Raw genomic sequence first — 19,262 nt, 5'->3', positions numbered from 1 at the left:
CATTCAGATTATCTCTTATTCTGCACCAGCCTCATTCACAGCTCAGACTCACGTTTAGAAAGTAAAACAGATTGATTTAGCTGTGATCACTTAGCTGGTTTGTTTGCTGTGTGACTGGTGTGCGCTGGACTTGCCTCAGGCTGTAGCTGCTGTGGTCTCTAGCTTATCTCTTTGGGAAGTGAAGTCTCCATAGATACAGAAACATGTATATAAGAGGGAGTGTCAACACAGCCCTTATATACTCTGTCATGTAATTCCTCACTCCAGCTGTGATGGTCACTGTCAAAATGTTCTGTTATGATGTCTATCAACCAACCACAAGGCATGTCTACTTGTCAGTGACAGTTTGGCTGTTAACTTACATGTCTGCCTGCCTGTCCCTGTTTCTACATTCGTCCTCCCACTAGTCTCGGTCTCTCTGTCTGCTCGTCTCTGTTCCCTTTTGCTGCCTTCCTGTTTGTCTGTGAAGGCTTGCATTCATTCAGGTCCTTTTAATATCTGACACATCATATCGGCTGGAGAGAAATCCATTTTCAGAGATGAGTGCCGCCTGTCTCAAGGCCACACGCACATACACACACATCACACAAAGCAAACATCTATGTGCTGATAGCTGATAGTGCACACGGAGAGGTTGAGAGCTCATAGCCATCACTGGCTTCTATGTAAATCCCTATTTAGGACAGACAACTGTAGAGCAGACACCATAAAATAATTTGGCAGCTGGCCTTACTTGGTCACGATAGAGGTATGCTACATGTGTTTACTCAGTAGTGCACTGTGTACAACAGCTGGTGTCAGAGTCATGGGCCGTACGATAAGAGCTTAAAGGCAAACTGACACAACACACAGTAACCTCAGTGAAATATGGTGCAAGGGAGTCCATATGGGAGGTAAAGTAGGTCTGTGGCTTCAATGTTTCACATTCATGTAATCATGAGCCGCACATAAAGAGCGGGGTAACAAGTTCAGTCGTAATTTACTTGCAGAATAGCATTTGAGCTGTTGTGAATACCGACTGTAGGCCCCATGGAGCTGAAATAAGTCATATGAGAGAAAGAGAAAAACATGACTGACAGATCATTTAGTCTGAATAGGCGTCTGTTCAAGTGTAAGCCACTTTTCTACCATAACTGTGCCAAAATCCTTATGAAATCATGCATGAACTGAATCATAGGGTGATTTTTATTTTACTTTAATTGATATAAAACATTCCCAGTCTTATCAGAAATTAACTCGAACAAGGTTTTCCTAGCTTGGAAAGAGTCTTGAGGAGGGGTGTATGCATGCCAGTGCATGTAAAAGCACCATAGGTCCAAGTATAGGAAAGGAAATTAGTCTGTGTTACCTTATTTGACACACACTAAACCATTTTTCATTTTTTTTCTAGGCATTTTATACACTGAAATAGATATCCTGCAAGTAAAGTAGTTAAAATATATTTTAATGAAACTAGAAGTGCGTGGAGGTTATGAGAGAGTTTGAAAATGCAGGTGTTTACAATACAATCATGGTTATCATGACTTGTCTAGTACATATATTCCTTGTGCACACAAAACGTTATGTCCTCAATAACATTTATGCCAACACTGCCATAAACCTCACTACAATATGTGGCAAGGATCTCTAATGTCAAGCTGTGACCTTTTAGAGACACCGGTCCCTTATGATGTCTTCAATGTGTAATATCCTTTAGTTTTCTTATATGCAGAGCCTATGATTAAAGTTCATAGCAGGATCACTACAAAACTACAATAACAACAGGGCAGGTCATATGTATAAGCATAATATGATAGAAGACACCTGCCGCTTTGGATTATACTGGTTAAAAAAGAACTACACGTTATTGATATTTAATTTTCAAAATCATGGTTTTTGTGACCCTTCTAGGACATATATTCCCCATACATACAAAACTGTATGCCCTACAGGATGTTTATGGTCACACTTATTGTTTACTATTAGAAGCTGCGAGAGATTATAGTGTCAAGAGGTGAACTCTTGCAGATATTTTGGCTCTCGTAACCAGATTTAATTAACCCGCATTGTAATAAATGATATCCGAAAGTGTTCTTACATTGCACAGCACGTCTACAAAGTTATTTGGGCAGGGTAGGCCAATACTAAAATAAGAAGCAATGCTATCAGACAAATGCATCTATAATTTTGTTTACTATACATTGACTTTTCTCGCAAATTATTGAAAACCAAAATACCTATGAATGGAGATGGGCATGAGAGTCTGTAATACTAAAAATAATATAAAATAGAATAATTCACCTATTATTTACCATATTACAATGCATGCATTACTGACATGTTCATTTTCTTAAATACTGAGGTTATTGTGACACCTCAAGTACACTCCTAGTAAGTGTGCATACAAAACTGTAATATCTATGACAATATAGACAGAGTGAACTTTAAGTCCCTTCTAAGTGCGTTTCTAATCCACATTTAGTGGACAGATATCTAAAAGTTTTTTTCAAGTTCATAACAGGCTTACTACAGAGCTGTAATGACGACAGGGCAGGTCAATATATGCATAATCATAAACCCGAGCAGATAACAGCTGTTAACTTCACCAAGACAAGGCCCCAGAGCACAAAATGCAAACAACAAGCGGTGATGTCACCTCTGCTTTAGCTGGATAGTGCCGTGTCAAGCCCTCGTAGTACCGCGATTACTACCAGTTTTACTCCAAACACTGCAGGCCGTGGCGTGCACCGACCAGGCCTCAACTAAACACACAAGGCCTCTTGGAAATCCTCTACTCACTGTTACCGGGAAATAACCGGTTTAACGGGCATACTGACCCTTAATGCCACCATATATGGCCCATATCTGCCAGCTTACACGACCTTAAAGCGACAAACAGCTACACAAACTCGCTTGTTTGGCCCATCCGAAAGTGACAACCGTGTGAAAATATAGCTAAAGCTGCCAGGATAATTTAGTATTCACCCTCGTCGTTATTAGCATAATTGCAGCCGTGTTACATGGGGTGGTTTGAGGGGGGTTAGTGTCAGTGTGTTGCCACAAACTAGTCCAAGGGGAGAAAAAAAAGGCCTCTACAAGCTCTTTAAAACCACATATCAATCCAAATAGCCACGCTGATTTAATAAAAAACAGGAAGAAAGGATGACAAGCGACGAGTTTTCGAGGTTTTTCGTAAATAAGCGCTGTTTCTGGAAAGTCCAACGGCTGTTATGGCGTTCTATTTTCTCGTGGAAAAGTTTCAGGCTCACTATGCCTAAGCCGCACCGCTCCCTGTTTTTTTTCTCGCAGAAGACACCCATTCCGGTCTCTTCGCAGGCCACCCAGATATCGCAAACTGTGCTGATCAGCTCCTCTGCTAATACTGTTTGTGGTAAACATGAACAACGTTAGCAAACGCACAACAAGCCCCACTGCAGTGCTGCAGGAGAAGATTTGTAGGCAGCCTGTACTCACCAGAGCTCATGTATAGTACCCCGGTGTGTTTCTCTGATGAGTTTGCTGGGTAAAATAGGGCAGGGTGTCCAGACGTCCGCAGCTGCCAGTTAGCGGCCGTTCATGTTTCTCCGGCAAAGCAACTTAAAAGGAGGAAAAACTACTGCCCTGTACATTCTACACTACAGTCGCAAAATGGTGAATGAAGCCCCAAAGCCTTGACAACCAGCCCGTCCGACCAATCGCGGAACACGAACGCGTACAGTAGCCAATAGGATGCCGCGTAAGGCGAGTAGGGGCGAGGCCGCACGTCAAAGTAAATTTGATTGACGGCGCATCGTGGCCAATCACAGTGTGGGAAAACACAGAACAGCTGTTCGGAGAGCAAGGCTGCTGCGTCCAATAGAGCTGCTATGTGGGTATGTCTGCGACTCTATACAGGCACGCAGGACGAGTCTGAAACCTTTCTCTCCTCCTGCCTTTATTTATTTATTTTATTATCGTTTACATTTGGCTATAAACATTAATGCAGAAAAATGGGCTTGTCAAACTAAAGGTTAGACTTCCTTTTAGTGGACAGAGAATAAAAAAATCACTGCCATGACATTATCAGATTTAATAAAGATCAAAATGTCAGGTCACCAGCTTCAGCTCACAGTTTCTAAAGCAGATTTAGTACGCTTCGTTAGCTGCATGTGTGCTATTTATGTATATGCATGTGTTTCCATGTGCTGCACAGCTGCACTGTGATCCATGTAAGCCACAGGTTGAGTGTAGTTTCAACAGGAGCCACACAGAAAAAAACACCAACTCCCAAATTCTCATGCTTTCTCTCCCTTCCCTTCTTCCATTCTTCTTTCACCCTCTAAGCAAATCAGAGGCGCTCTAAAAAGCACAGTGCCCCTTTGTCCCGCCTCCTCAGCCAATCAGGACAGCCACTGGAGGCTATACGTCACCAGAGCCATCTGTTATTGGCTGAAAGGCCCGAGGTCTGCAGGCCAATGACCGAGTGGTGTGGTGAGGTCATTATGCTTGTTGCCATCAGCTTGCCCAAACAGAAGGAGTGAAACCCCAGTGAGTAAGTTGGTCCAAACATGGGATTATGGCTCCTGAGAGAGTGACCCATATACACTGTGGGCCTCCCTGCACAAACACACACACACACACTGTGGGAGATGTTTGCAGGAGCATATACCCTGAGGAATACAGCACAACACGGAACGTAATGGAAGCACAGAGGCATAGTTTCCTAAGACACTAATGGCGTTGCTGTGTAGCAGTGCGGCACGCCGTTTCTATAGCTTACAGGCACAGATGGCGAGCATGGTCAGTGATGATACAGAGCTGGCTGGCTGGCTGGTTGCGGCATTGCAGTCTGTCTGGCGCACTCACACGCACATGTACACACAGGCGAGCGGGCACGCTTCCATAGCTACACACAACTGGGCACACACATAAACACAGGCACCTACACACACACAGCAGGCGCAGTGAAGTTATAACATGCCTGGGTGTTACATAAGCTGTGCGTGATTGTAGCACACACACATATATACCCGACTTTTGTGTGTGTACAGCCTCTTCGAGCATGCAAACAGGCACTGTTGCACGTACAACAAACAGAACACAGGTTTATTCTAAGTGTTAGGTTGCACACGCATGCTCGGGCTTAGCTTTCATGTATTAACTGTACATATATGAAGAACCTGTGACTCGCAAATCAGATACACACACACTTAAGAGTGAGTGGGATCTCCAGACATCCACACCCTGTATAGTGAAGCACTGCAGTCTCTTCCTCTGCTCATTCACTGTAGACAAGTGTGTATTCAAGAAATGTAGGGCGAGTAGCAACTTTGAGGGGTGGCTGGTTTCGTAAGGCGCCGTCGAGAGACATTAGAGTGAGACGGAAACCCGAGATTTAAGTCTCTGCAATGCTTAGAGTGAGGCTGGACATCAAAATGTAAAGGAAAGGTGGAAGTGAGACAGGTGGAGTGAATAAAGAAGGACAGGAGACTGCAAAGAGAGAGGGGGAAAGGGAGACAAAGAGACACGTAGAAATCATGTAAGAAAAAAAAAAGAAACTGTTGGACAGCTTCTCAGACTGAGAACGGCTGTTTGCCGCAGAAGTCGAGCTGCTTGTGAATGAGCGGCATAAATCCGGACGGTATTAGCACCTCTGAGCACTTTCTAAGAATGAGACGGAGAGCTGTGGCTAAGCCCCAGTCACTTTACACTAAATGCATTATGGCCACTTAGCTGCTAAACAGCTCCAGGGACTCTGCACTGTGCCTGACCCAACACTCTAACATGCTCTAATTCAAGTGTGTGTGTGTTTTAAAAAAAGAAACAATTCGCCAGTGAGATGAGTCCAGCACTTCTCTTCTCCAACCCTGCCCAGCATTTTGAAGTTGAATAGGTGTACAGTAGATTTAACAGCCTGCACTTGGGGTGTGAGTAATACAATCTGACACGAGTGTGGAGTCACTCATAGATAATGCATGTATAATTATCTACAAAAGCCTGCAAAACTTGAAATAACTCTCCAGTCTAAGATGAATAAGGTTGTCCCCAAATATGTGGAAATACTCCACATCACACAGTACAATAACCTTTTAAATAAACAAAAAGACATTTCAGCTATGCGCCGAGTGATATTACCTCAGCCTGCAGCTTATCAACTACCATTTCATTTGAATTTCATGGGTTAACATGACGCTAACCCTCCTTTTTGTAAACTGCCTAACCTGGATAACCCTAAACCTGACTTTAAGGCTTGGTTGAACATAAGTAGAAAATATCATAGTTGTTAATGATGTATTACTTCTGTATACCGAGTACTGCAATACTCATTGCACTGCAGGATAATCATCTCAGGCAGACTTAAAAGGAGATTAATGTCTTTCAGCAGAAAAGTTATCATTGAATTAAAAGCAGTGTTGGGGCTATTATTTAAAAAAAAAAAAAGAAGCAATGTATCACACATTACTTAATTACTCCCTGAAGAAAGTAATTTGTTACACAGCTCACTGCATTATTTTCTGGTGCATTGTGACATGTCCTAAAATTTATTGACACATATTTAACAGCGGATATAAACCTCAGACTAGCGTCCCACACACTGACGCAAATGAATATGCTGATGACACACCTCTGACCTTTCTTTTAGCGTTTGAACTTAGAGCTGACAACACAAAGTAATGTTGTCAAAGGAGCTTGCAAAGAAAAGCGTCTGGACTTCTTTAAGTTAACGACTTAAAGACTTCTTTAAGTTAACTTAAAGAAGTCCAGACGCTTTTCTTTGCAAGCTCCTTTGACTACGATGACCTGGATGACTGAGAACCTTCACAGACACAAAGTAATGTTGCAAACCAGCTCAAAGAGACTTCAAAGTGTTCATGCGATGTGTTTCTTGAGTAGAAACATGCACAGGTAGAAATGGAGGTTACAGTGCTGTAAACCTGTCTTTGTTATCTGCTGAAGATCAGGATCTGGCTGCAGGCCTAGGGTCAGCATACACTCGCTCCTGGTTCTCTGCTAGCTCTGCATTAGCACGCTTCATGTGCAGATGTTTGCAAACAGCTGTATTAGCAGTATAATGAAGATATTTTTGTCCTCAATTCAGCCTCCTTGTGCCTTTTTTGGTTTGTTTTTGTAATAAAAATAAATTTAATGACCACATTTTCACTCCACAACAGGTGTGGACTAAAACACCATTTTTTCTTGCCTGCACACAAGCTAAAATAAGCTGACTGTACTGTCACCTTTGATGTTTTTTGTCTTTTTTAGAACAGTTTAAAGCAAATACATAAATGACTTAAATGTGATTAATTGACCAAAAATAAATAAATAAATAAAAAGTTGAAATAAATCATTAAAATGATGACCAACAACTGAAATCAATAGCTAATACTAATGATTACAGAAAGTCTATGTAGTATGCATAAGCAGCTGAAACTGTTAGCTTACAGTATGGATAAAAAAGTAAAATAGCTTGATAAAATTAACAAAAAAAGACTGAAGTTATACCTCGAGTATAGCTGACCGCTGACAGTGTTAGCCTACAGTATGTATACACAATAAATTGTTAGTTAAACATACTGATTAAACTGAACAAAGAAAGTTGATCATTTTTAAGTAAAACTATGGTTAGCAGTTGAGATCAAATAAGCAAAACAGTTAGCCAAACAAGAAAAAAGTCATAAATTAGTGCAGCATTAGCTGAATAGCTTGCAGTTACAATATCTAACAAAAGGATAGATGTTAATAGCTGAAATATTATCCTATACAGTTATTGGGGTGAGCAGTTGTAACAAATGGATAAAATTATAGATTAAACCGTTGCTGTAATCATTAGCTAAAATCAGGTTAAACAGATAACCTGTTTAGCTAACAGATAATACTGTTAGCTAAACAGACCTGACAGCTTGCAGAAAAGTAGCTACATAGCTGGCTGAAAAATCCAAAATCATTAACTAATGTTGAAGCTAACACTTACAGTTTTTAGTATGGATAAAGAAAGTAAACTGCTGGCTAAATATAACAGATAAACTAGAACTATTGACATTTTTTTTTAAAATAAGCACTGCCTGTCTGGTGAAATCTAAAAACAGATATTAAAGAAAGTTTTCCAAGGTCAAACCAGTCTTTCTGCTTTCATTTCAAACTGTGTTGTTATAAAACATTCTGTCATTTTGCATCCATCCTTAAAATTAGTGAATCTTGTGGCAGCAGTTGGCTATTGTTTCTGGAAGCAGGCTTAACTCTGCTTTATGTGGGGCCACTGGAATCTTTAGCTTCCTTTGATTTCATGGACATGTGTGTGTCCTGTAAACAACAGCTGGACCCTGTCAAGCTAAGCACCCAGCAGGTTTGATGTGAAACCGATGGGGGACCAATGTGCTAGACAAACTACTGCTCTGGTTTCACTGCTCTGAGATCAGTTTCCATCAGTGGCCGTGTGGGAACAGAAGTAAATGACTGTAACTTATCAACTTCACAGATAAGTTTCCTCATATGAACCACCTTGACCAACGTGTGATGTAGAAAAGTCAGAGATGTAGGCTCCGCACTTTCAGGTTAGTATTTATGAGAAATCATTTGATTGACAGACAGTTTAACCAGCTGTTTTGCCAACACAGCACCTTCATTTTTAATTAAGATTTTAATCCTCCTGTACGTATTGACAGTCAGTGTTAGACAGGGGACAAACCTTTTAATTCATCAGTAATTCTTTTGTCATTAAACAAGGTGTAGGTCTATTTTTCTGAGCTCATTAAAACCTGTTTTTAAAGATAAGTGGTCTTCACAAAGCAGCCCGGGCAAACGTATGATTTTATAGAATATAATGCATTATTAAACAGCATATGAAGCATTTAAATTCAACTCAACCTTCAACACCTACAGCAGTAATCCATATAACACTGATGGGGAACAATGTTCTGCAGAATACTCTTGATACTTTAAGTGCAATTTGCACATAATGCAGATTTATGTTTAGTAAGGTGGTTTCATTGCTACTTTTATTAAAGGAGTGCTTCTAAAAATTCCTCCATCACTCTTCATTGTCACCTAATAACAAATATTTAGATGACATCTATATAAGTAATAGTATTTCTCAACTCTATAAGATGTTCTCTTTTTGGAGGGGGTTGAGGTCGTCTCTGCTTGCGTTTCTGTAAACGTCACAGCATGCCACCTTGGGTAAGAATATGTATTCCTAACATAAACATATACAAGCATGAATCTAAATGAAGCTTATGCGTAAGTTCAATAAGGAAGAGATGTAATCAGTCATCCACCTGCTTTCCTGGGTGTTCAAGCTGCTAGTCTGTTCTCTTCATCACTTCCTCTTTCCCACGCTTGCAAACTCAATCATTACTCTACTCCAGTCTTTTTCTTGCCCACCGTCTGTGAACCAATCAGCCGCTATTCTGTCTACTGTAAATCTCACTGCTGTTCTATCATCCCCCCTTCATCTTCATTACCACCATCTAGACTCTGGGGTTCCTAATTCCTATCATTGTTGGGCTTCAGCCTGCTATGGTGGGTCAACTGAGTTTAATCATCAAACAGCATAATAATAGTCAAATTGTTTATCTCAATACATCGTGTTCATTACTTCCATAAGGAAAATCGTGAAAAGCTGTTTTCTAATCTGCTGTTTCTGAGTTCAGGTACTAAGTTTAACTCTCGTGCACACCTTGTGATAAATGTTTTTACTGAGCAGGCTTAGTTTGTTTCTGAATTTGCTGTCACAGTTTAGCTGTTTTCATTTCCACTGACACATCATGAATATGAGGGTTTTGTTCCTCCCTGTCTGTTAATGTTGCTTCAGGGCTTGACTCATACTCTCTAACAGGCAGAGACGCCGGATGACTCCAGGCCTGCTATTTACAAAAAATGTAAAACTTCATTTAAAAGGCCCCACATGTTGTATGCTTGCCTCACTTCTGTCATACAATTGATACCACACGCTTTTCGTGCCAGCAGCCGAAACATTAAACATCACTGCGACTTGGCTTGTATAATACAACGACTCCCACTTCACTTCATTTCGCATATTTCTCTTATGTAAGTGCATTACAAGTATTGGTTTGCATATTTAAATCACACGAACCCACCACAGTGACCACACAATGACCACACAATGACCACAGTCTCTTACTCTCGATGTTGCAATAATCATCAGAAATGAAGCAAAAGAAAACTATTTTTAACTGTAAAGGCTGTGAATCAGTGTTGCCCACACACAGCTACGCTGACAGATTAGTTGGACGTGATTGGACATAAAGCAATGAATGGAAATCTGACAGAGCGATAAAGCTGGTGGACGTACACAGTATCTGCAGCAGCCGTCTCTGCTCAGTAGATGGTGCCATCTCTCCTGTGAATAAACCCGGAGGCTTCGGTGCAAGTCATCTTTGATGCTCCCGATTCTTTGGCTCATGGCTAGAAGATGAGCGTTGGATCAAAATGTTGGTAAAGCTGAGACCTTTTGTGTGATATAACTTGTTTTGACCAGCCACTTACCCCACATGGTGATATTTTACTATTTAATTTAGCACAGGGAGGGATAATGGGATGGAGATGGAGCTGCCAGGCAGGAGGAAGAAAGGAAGACCAAAGAGAAGATTCATGGATGTAGTGAAGGACATGCAGAGGGTTGGCGTGACAGGATACTGAGGACGGAGTGGGATGGAGACAGACGACCTGCTGTGGCAAGCCCTAAAGGGAGCAGCAGAGAGAAGATTTAATTTCACCGCTTACTCCGTTTCATCGTTTGAGATTTGTATTTTCTTACAGTTTTTCTCAGTTGCTATGAAACATTTCTTAGAACTTTTCTCAGTCTTCTCAAAGCTTTAAACATAAAACCTTGTTTTCAAAATACTTTAACCTCTTGTGAGGCAAACCCTCACAGTGCAGAACTACATATGAATCTTCAGATCACACACACGACCATAAAAATATAAACACCATTCAGCATTCATGACACGCTGCATAAAAAAATTAAAAACAGTGTTCTTGACACGTAACTCTGGTCTTTCCAGACTCGTGGTTGTTTTATAATCCTACAAAAATGATAAAGTATGAAATAAAAACAGAAATGAGTCCTCCACTGCCACCTCCAGTATCATGTAACATCACAGTACAACAGAAGTTCAAGATCATGGTGGCTTATTTTAAATTATTTTATGTGCAGTGTTGGGAAGGTTACTTTTAAAATGTATTCCATTACAGATTACAGAATACATGCCCCAAAATGTATTCTGTAACGTATTCCGTTACGTTACTCAATGAGAGTAACGTATTCTGAATACTTTGGATTACTTAATATATTATCATGCTGTTTACAACTACGTGAATGTACTATTGCTGTGATTTATTACTGTTACTTAGTAAAGGGACCTCTGGCTAATACATCGGGTTCTGTGTCGGGCTCGTAGCCAAAAACTAGCTTTACTTTGTTGTCTGGGTCAACTTTGCTAGCAAGAGACAGAGAGAGGCGTTGAAAGGCTGCTCCAACGGAACTTATTGTTTCGGAGGAAAACACGAACACAGTGTACAGTCGAGTCTTAATAGCTTACTTACAACTGGGCTCGTCAGGCACTCTTCTTGGCTGCAGTGGTTATTATTACATTTACATGCTTCCAGCTCCTGTTTTTGCTCGATGACAACTTGTACTTTTCCTTTTTCTCCCTCCTCGCGCTCACAGACACATACGGGTATGGCAGTTCATTCTCCCTGCAGCACGGACTACACTGCCTATGATGCTACATCCTTTAGAGCTATGCCTGTAGCATTCTGCCTATTAGCTTAGCACAACAACAAAAAGCCGCTCTCTCACCCAGGGAACACGCAGAGAGACAGCGTCACCCTGTAACCATGGCAACCGTAACGCTGCCGCCTGGAACAACGGAACGTAGCTGTCAAACAAAACCCAAACAGGCCTGACCCGCCACAATATGAAACAGGGAAGTACCGCCGTGTAATCCATTTATTTCAACAAAGTAACTGTATTCTAAATACCACCTTTTTAAACGGTAACTGTAAGGGAATACAGTTACTCATATTTTGTATTTTAAATACGTAACGGCGGTACATGTATTCCGTTACTCCCCAACACTGTTTATGTGTCACGCTGTAATTTACGTATGAAAGCAGATGGGTCATCCAACGTAACTATATGTTATACAAGTATGAATCAAGTGCACACAAGGTTGGATGAAGGAAATGTGGAGCCGGTAAACCACAGTTTAAGACATAGAAGTCTGCTGGTGTATTATTTTCTTTGAAAGTACAAGTGTTGGGTCCTTTCCCGTTTCTAGTTTGCATTTTTTGTAGAATTGCAAGACAATCACTTTATGAAGGATCTGGACTCAAATGCAGGACACCAGAATAAAGGTTTGACAGGCTTATTGAAGATAGAGTCATCTTGAGAGGTATTTCCTCCGCAGCTTTTCTTTTCACCAAACGGGCTGGCAGAGACGAGGAAACGTCCACAGCAGAGCCGAACTACACATCGACCTGGCATCAACCGAGGGGACTCTTCAGCCTTAAAGAGCAGGCGGGTAATCACTGGATTGCAGACAGTTGGATGATTGTGGATGATACGAAACAGCTTCCAGGTGTGTAGCCAGAGTAACCATGGGAACAAACGCCATCTCTGAAACATACAAGCAGGTTAAGGGACAAACCCACACTCACACTCACAGAGAGAGAGGAATGAGATGCAGATTGCCACAGGAGGACAAGAGGACTGTGACACACATGAGGTTTCAAGTGTTGAGTTACACATACAGAAGTTTACTAAAATCTGCTCAGCTTTTCAGAATTAATGAGATAATTAAAATCCAAGAAGAGCCTCTGTCCACTCAGATGAGGACCTATTTATGTTGGAAACATTGGGAAATACTGCTCTCTTTGCTTCTCGAGCCACGACCTTTGAGATGCATTGTTTTACATCCTGAAGCCCTATCAGATCACCTTTTCTGGAGACACACAGAGACATCAGCAGATCAGAGTGAGCTTTATATCCAAACACCTACAAAGTCCTGAGGTGTCTACACAAAGTTGACAAACTAAGAATCTCAAAGACACTAACATCTCTCAGTGTTTCAAACACACACTCAAAATAAAAGCTTCTTTGCCCTCATAACCATGAAGCAATAATTCAGAGTAAATGCATGAAAATCAAAGGTGTATGCATTCAACAAAAGATTAATACGGGGTCTGCAATTTGTGTCTAATGAGCTGAAAACTGGCAGCACGGTGGCACGGTGGTTAGCACTGTTGCCGCACAGCAAGAAGGTCCTGAGTTCAATTCCACCATCAGGCCGGGGTCTTTCTGTGTGGAGTTTGCATGTTCTCCCCGTGTTTGCGTGGGTTCCCTCCGGGTACTCCGGCTTCCTCCCACCGTCCCAAGACATGCAGCTTGTGGGGATAGGTTAATTGGATAATCCAAATTGCCACTAGGTGTGAATGTGCGAGTGAATGTGAGTGTGAATGGTTGTCTGTCCCTGTGTGTTGGCCCTGCGACAGACTGGCAACCTGTCCAGGGTGTACCCCGCCTCTCGCCCTATGACAGCTGGGATAGGCTCCAGCGCCCCCCGCGACCCTGAAAAGGATAAGCGGAAGCGAATGGAGCTGAAAACCATTTAAAGTCTTGTCAGAAGAGGGGCTGATTCACTACATTAGCTTAAATCACTGAGATTTTGGTTCACACAAAGTGATTTGGGGCTTTTGCAGTTCACAAAAACACTGTAATACTCGAGTATCTTCTTCTCATTTAGGTCCAGGGTAGTAACTCGACAGCAACCCCTCTCTGGCTAATCTGTCGAGCTGAACTGTTGGATGGGAACATGTTGATCCAGCAGCAGACCCGAGCAGCCGGTAGTGGACGCTCTCATCTTGTGACTCTCGCAAATAATGAGTCCTCATTACTCACATGAGCCATGAGGACAATTTGTCACCAGTAATACACTCAAACACCTTCTGCGGTTCAGGTATGCATCAGGCAGCATGTGATCTTCTACACACGCTGACCTGCACTAAGCCAACTTCACTGACATCTGTTTAAATCAGTCTGGATTGGTTCTGAGAGGGCAACGCTCTTTAAATCACCCCTAGATACACACTAACAGCTCATTTTGCATTTCACTCTGGATTAGGGCAGGGCTGTCAAACTCATTTCAGTTGGTGGGTCACAAATTACAGCCCAAAACAACTGCTTCACAACCCACCTGTCTTTAAATTTAAAAGAGAACAAGTGAACATTCACATTAAATAAACTATTCATTTAAAAAGCAGATGATGAACAGCAAAGAGAACGTTTTCACAGGGCTCTCTGCAGACCTGTGAAACACTAACCCCATGACAAATTCATTGTAGGGTGTCTTCCTCTCTCATGTGCTTACATTTATTGAAGTTATTACCAACATAAGGCAGTGTTGTCAGGGGAGGCCAGTGCCTCCCCACCCCTATGGTGGCTCCCCTGGTCAGTTGCTTCCAGGTGCTGCTAATCAAACGCATTTGGTTAGTTGAGCATTAGTAAGTGTGAGCATCTACTTTAAAGCAGACTGTCACCTCTGAAGGGGAGCATTCAGGTGTGTTAACACAAAGCCATAATCTTCCTGGAACAAAATTCACCCCAGGAGCCACATCTCAGACTCTACAGGCCTCAGTCAGCATGTTAAAAGCCTCTTCTGTCTATAAAGAATACAGCAGCACATCGTATGTATGCAAAGCTACATCTGAGCAAACCACAAGACTTCTGGTAAAATGTCCTTTGCACAGGCGAGACCAAACACGTCATGCTAACCATAAAGCACAGGGGTGATTATTTGGGCTGATTTTCAAACCATCTGAAGGTGTGACTTTTGTCCTGTAGATGCAGATGCAAGTCTGAGTCTTGCCCTGTCGAGGAGGCTCTTCTATGTTGTGCCATGCGTTTATAGGGAGTGGCTCTCTGGTTTCTACAGTCAATGTAGAAGTCCAAGCATTCGTCACTGCACGGCATACCCCGTGTCGTTTAGCTCGTGTTTGGGAGTTTTGTCCTTGGGATGAACCAGCTGTTGTATGAGGGTGTGGCTGAGTCTGAAGTGCACTGGGATGTTGTTCTTGGAGAAAATTCTCTTGAGTTTCTCTGACAAACTGCTACATAAGTAAAGGCTGTTATGTTTGTCATTCTGTTTTTCTATTGCTAATGTCTGTTTCCTGTGTATTCAAACAACTTAAAGAAGTCCAGTCATCCTCTTTCAAGCTCCTAAGACCACAAAGTACTACAAGGACCTGGAAAAAAGGAAAAAGAGGGGAGGGATATAAAATATTCCAAATGTTTCTTGAATTGTTAGCACAAGTGTATGTGTTTATATATGATATTAAATATTCATTTTAGATAGGGGTGGTGAGACAGTTTGGTTTCACTTTTTTCTGTTAATATTTGGATATTTTTCGTACATTATCATTTTTTGATGAGAAAAGCAGAATAAAACGTGCAAATTAGCTTAATTTATAGTTTGTTATACTCCTTCCCTCTAATACAAATATTTCATTTCTAACTCTGAGTGTAAGTGCATAATTTAATAACAAGTGTTTCTGCTCAAAAATGTTCACGAGCACAGACATGCACGCAAAAACTGCGTGACTCCTCGCTGGCTGTAACTCACCGCGCGTGTTCACCTGTAACGTCCTCTAAGAAGACGTGTGACCATTCTGATAGCCGCCTGTGTCTGCAGGTGAATGAGTGAAACTACCTAAACATTTAAATTAGCATAGTTTACCAGCCGTCACGGTAAACCCGACAACAACACAGTGGGTGAGGGTCGGAGGGGGGGTCGCTTGACATTCTAACTTTAAACGAAGGATTTTAACAATATTTGCTGTGGGTTAAAGCAGTGGACCAGCAGGCTACATGTCTGACATCCAAAGAAGTTTCACGTAATCCCAACAACTGAGGATCGCCATTGTATAGCGGTTGCTAGGGTAACGTCACGTCGCCGTCATTTCGGATGTGGGCGGGGCTTAGCACTAGAATCCCTTTGATCCTTTCATGTCTTGTGTGACATCACCTTGGTAAAAGCCTTAAGTACAACCGTTTAAACAGCGTTAGTTACAAGGTAAGTTTAGTAAGAGGCATTAATGTCTAAGACACAAACTCAGCAATTTACACAAAATACAGAATCAAGTCCAGATTGTAAAAAAGTTATATCATTTGAAAATATGAATTCTGCCATTGAAACAACCGAGGAGATTCAAATCTGCGCCACTGAAGTCGAGGCAAAGATTGAAGAGTCTAAATGTGGTGTCGTCCCTGGGGTAAACATTTTACAGAGCGACGAGGGGAAAATGAAGCACTGTGTGTGCTGCCTTCAGTCACGCAACCAGCAACAGAATCCGGGGGATCCAGAGTCAGTTGATCTCGTGGATCCTCCAGTGTCAGAAGAACAGCTGCTCGTTAAAGAGCTAATAAATGCTGTTATTACACGTGCCTCCAAAGAGGCAAAGGTGTCGCCATCTGACACGATCCAGCAGCGCCTCTTCACAGCTCTGTGGGCACAAGTTGAGCAAAAACCTCTCAAAATCACACAAAGGGGGATTAAAAAACTTGAAAAGGTGATTTTTAAAGACATCACAAAGCGGCTGGACATTAACCCTGATCTCGTGATCATTGCGCTAGCCGCAGGTCAGCCGTACCTAGAGGTGATCATTTCCATATTTGAAGATCACCTCTTCCGTAAAAAAAGAAACCTATTGGCAAGGTTCTTCTCGTGGTTTAGAGCCGAGGATGATGAGGACGAACAAACTACAGCCATTTCTGAAACACTTTTAGAAGAATTTAAAAGTAATATATTTCCAATACTGGAGAAAAAATCATCATCTGGCATTAGTGTCAGCGATTATGATGATGATGAAGAACAACGTGTGAGCGCACTCATTGATGCTGTGCTCACACGGGCTGCAAAGAATTCGCACTACAAACCTTCTAAGAAACTCCACAGGTATCTGTTAAAACACGTGTTGTCTGACAGCAAGGTCAAAGATCTGCACATCCATAAAAAAAAACTGAAAGATCTCGACAGGGCCATTTACAAAGAGCTACGTCAGAAAACATTCTGTAAAGAAAAACATTTACTGATGTTATTGAACGACGAGGACCCAGTGTTGAGAAAACTGACGGTCGATATAATTAAAAATCATCTGATCGACACTATGCAGAATCCAGCCCTGTGTGATGCTGAAGAGGCTGAAAATTACAGGTTATCTGTGGAAACCTGTATCAAGAAGGTGGTGACGCGTGTCATCAAAAATGCCAGTTCACCTTCCTGTACTGAAAAAGTTGATGCCATCACCCAACGGCTGTTCATAAAAATCTGGCCTAGACTTAAAAAAATCAAAGTTGATAATGTGATACTCATCAGTGATATGGTTTACAGCTCTTTATTACAGAAATGGAAAGAGCCAGATGTCATACTGACATTCATGGAATTAGACCATGAATATGCAGATGATATAATTGTAAAGGTTTTCAGGGAACATGCCATCACTGTATCGGAAGGTGAATATTTCATGACAAGCTTCTTTCTCTCTGCGGGTCATACTGTATTGTTCGCAGGCAGAAAATACTTGGTTACTGTTATATAAGTCCCTAAAAGTAGATTTTGTTCATCTGGACATTGTATTTTCAGTTTCAATTTATTTAACATCTAATCGAGTCATTTTAAAAACCCTTGACCGCTACGTGACTCGATGATCCGCGACCAGAATAGTTTTTGGCGTGGTGGACAGAAAAGTCAGGGAACGGCTGCTGAGAGAAACCGACCTGACGCTAGAGGGAGCCATACGGATTTGTCAAGCATGTGAGTTGTCACAGCAGCATGTTAAGACTTTCAGTGAAACGGGTGCAATTGCCATTGGTGACAGCGCTACTGTGGGAGCAGTTTCCAGTCAGAGAGGGAAACGCATACTACCACGATCTGACAGCAGGATGTTGGATTGCAAGCGCTGTGGCCTGAAGCACATGCCCAAAAAGTGTCCAGCTTATGGTAAAATATGCTCCGCCTGCCACGGAAAGAACCACTTTGCCAAGCGATGCTTCTCGAAAGGTAAAGAGAACAAGACAAAACGACCAATAAACACAGTTGAAGATGCTGATCTCAGCCACACATTTTTTGTTGGTCTGGTCAACTGTGAAACTGAGCCAGACACAGAGATAAATGCCGTAGTGGAAGACAAATGGACAGTGCCACTGGCGATTAATGGGACGCTTGTCACATTGAAACTAGACACTGGTGCTAAAGCAAATCTGATCAGTTCATCTGACATCAAAGAAATGAAAGAAAAGCCCAAAATACAAAAAGCAAAATTGGCCCTGAAAGACTACAATGGACAGGAGATTGAGAGTTTTGGCACATGCAGACTAAAAGTGACTGTAAAGGATAAGGTGCACCACCTATGCTTCTCTGTCGTTGCTGAAGCACATGAGTCACTGCTTGGTGACAAAGCCTGTGAAGATCTTGGATTGGTGAGATGCGTGTATTACATCAACACAGATGTGGACTCACCACCTGACTCTGTAGGCAACATAGTTCAGAGCTTTGCAGATGTTTTTAAAGGACTGGGCACCTTACCCTTCACATACAAAATCGCACTGAAGGAAAATGCAAAGCCAGTTGTGCATGCTGCCAGAAGAGTTCCTGTGCCACTGAAAGATAAGTTGAAGAAGGAATTGGACAGAATGACAGCCCTGGGAGTGATAAGAAAGGTTGAAGAGCCAACCGACTGGGTCAACTCCATGGTGTGTGTAAAGAAAAAGAGTGGTGACCTGAGAATATGCATGGATCCGAAGGATCTAAACGAAAACAAACGGGAGCATTACCAAATACCTAAGAGGGAGGAGATTACCTGTGAAATGGCGGGTGCCAGGTACTTCACGAAACTTGATACTTCACAAGGTTTCCGGCAGTTAAAGCTGGATGAAAGCAGCACCAAATACTGCACCTTTAACACACCATTTGGCAGATACTGCTTCCTGACACTACCTTTTGGAATAATATCTGCATCTGAAATATTCCACAGGGCAATGGAGCACATAATAGAAGGACTGGAAGGTGTGCGAGTTTATGTGGATGGCATAATCATCTGGGGCTCGACAATGCAAGAGCACAATGAACGACTAATTAGAGTGTTTGAGCGAGTACGAAAGTATGGACTTAAGCTCAACAAGAGATGGGCGACTCAGGGGGGTGGGAAGCGTATCTGTAACCGGAAGGTCGCCGGTTCGATTCCCGGGCTCTCTGTCCTGGTCGTTGTGTCCTTGGGCAAGACACTTC

General features: G+C 42.0%; 2 protein-coding genes across 5 annotated transcripts in view; one reads left to right on the top strand and one right to left on the bottom strand.

Moving 5' to 3' along the window:
* cica (capicua transcriptional repressor a) overlaps positions 1-10,302 on the bottom strand; it is a 58,246-nt gene extending 47,944 nt beyond the window's left edge. For 3 of the 4 annotated variants that reach the window (XM_035909275.2, XM_006794440.3, XM_006794442.3), the window contains exon 1: positions 3,454-3,649. The gene's annotated coding sequence lies outside the window, so the exon portion shown is untranslated. Of the gene's footprint in view, positions 1-3,453; positions 3,650-10,270 lie in introns of those variants that run through there. The other variant, XM_035909276.2, reaches the window with a different exon arrangement.
* Positions 10,303-15,869: 5,567 nt separating this feature from the next.
* LOC148096670 (uncharacterized) lies at positions 15,870-17,956 on the top strand. Its single transcript, XM_087834918.1, has one exon. It carries the CDS (start codon positions 16,072-16,074, stop codon positions 17,572-17,574), a length of 1,503 nt encoding a protein of 500 aa, XP_087691044.1. The 5' UTR covers positions 15,870-16,071; the 3' UTR covers positions 17,575-17,956.
* Positions 17,957-19,262: the final 1,306 nt, after the last annotated feature.

This window comes from Neolamprologus brichardi, chromosome 22 (genome assembly GCF_056152115.1).
Source record: "Neolamprologus brichardi isolate AB-2024 chromosome 22, ASM5615211v1, whole genome shotgun sequence".
NCBI lineage: Eukaryota > Metazoa > Chordata > Actinopteri > Cichliformes > Cichlidae > Neolamprologus > Neolamprologus brichardi.
This window is presented reverse-complemented; position numbering and strand designations above follow the sequence as displayed.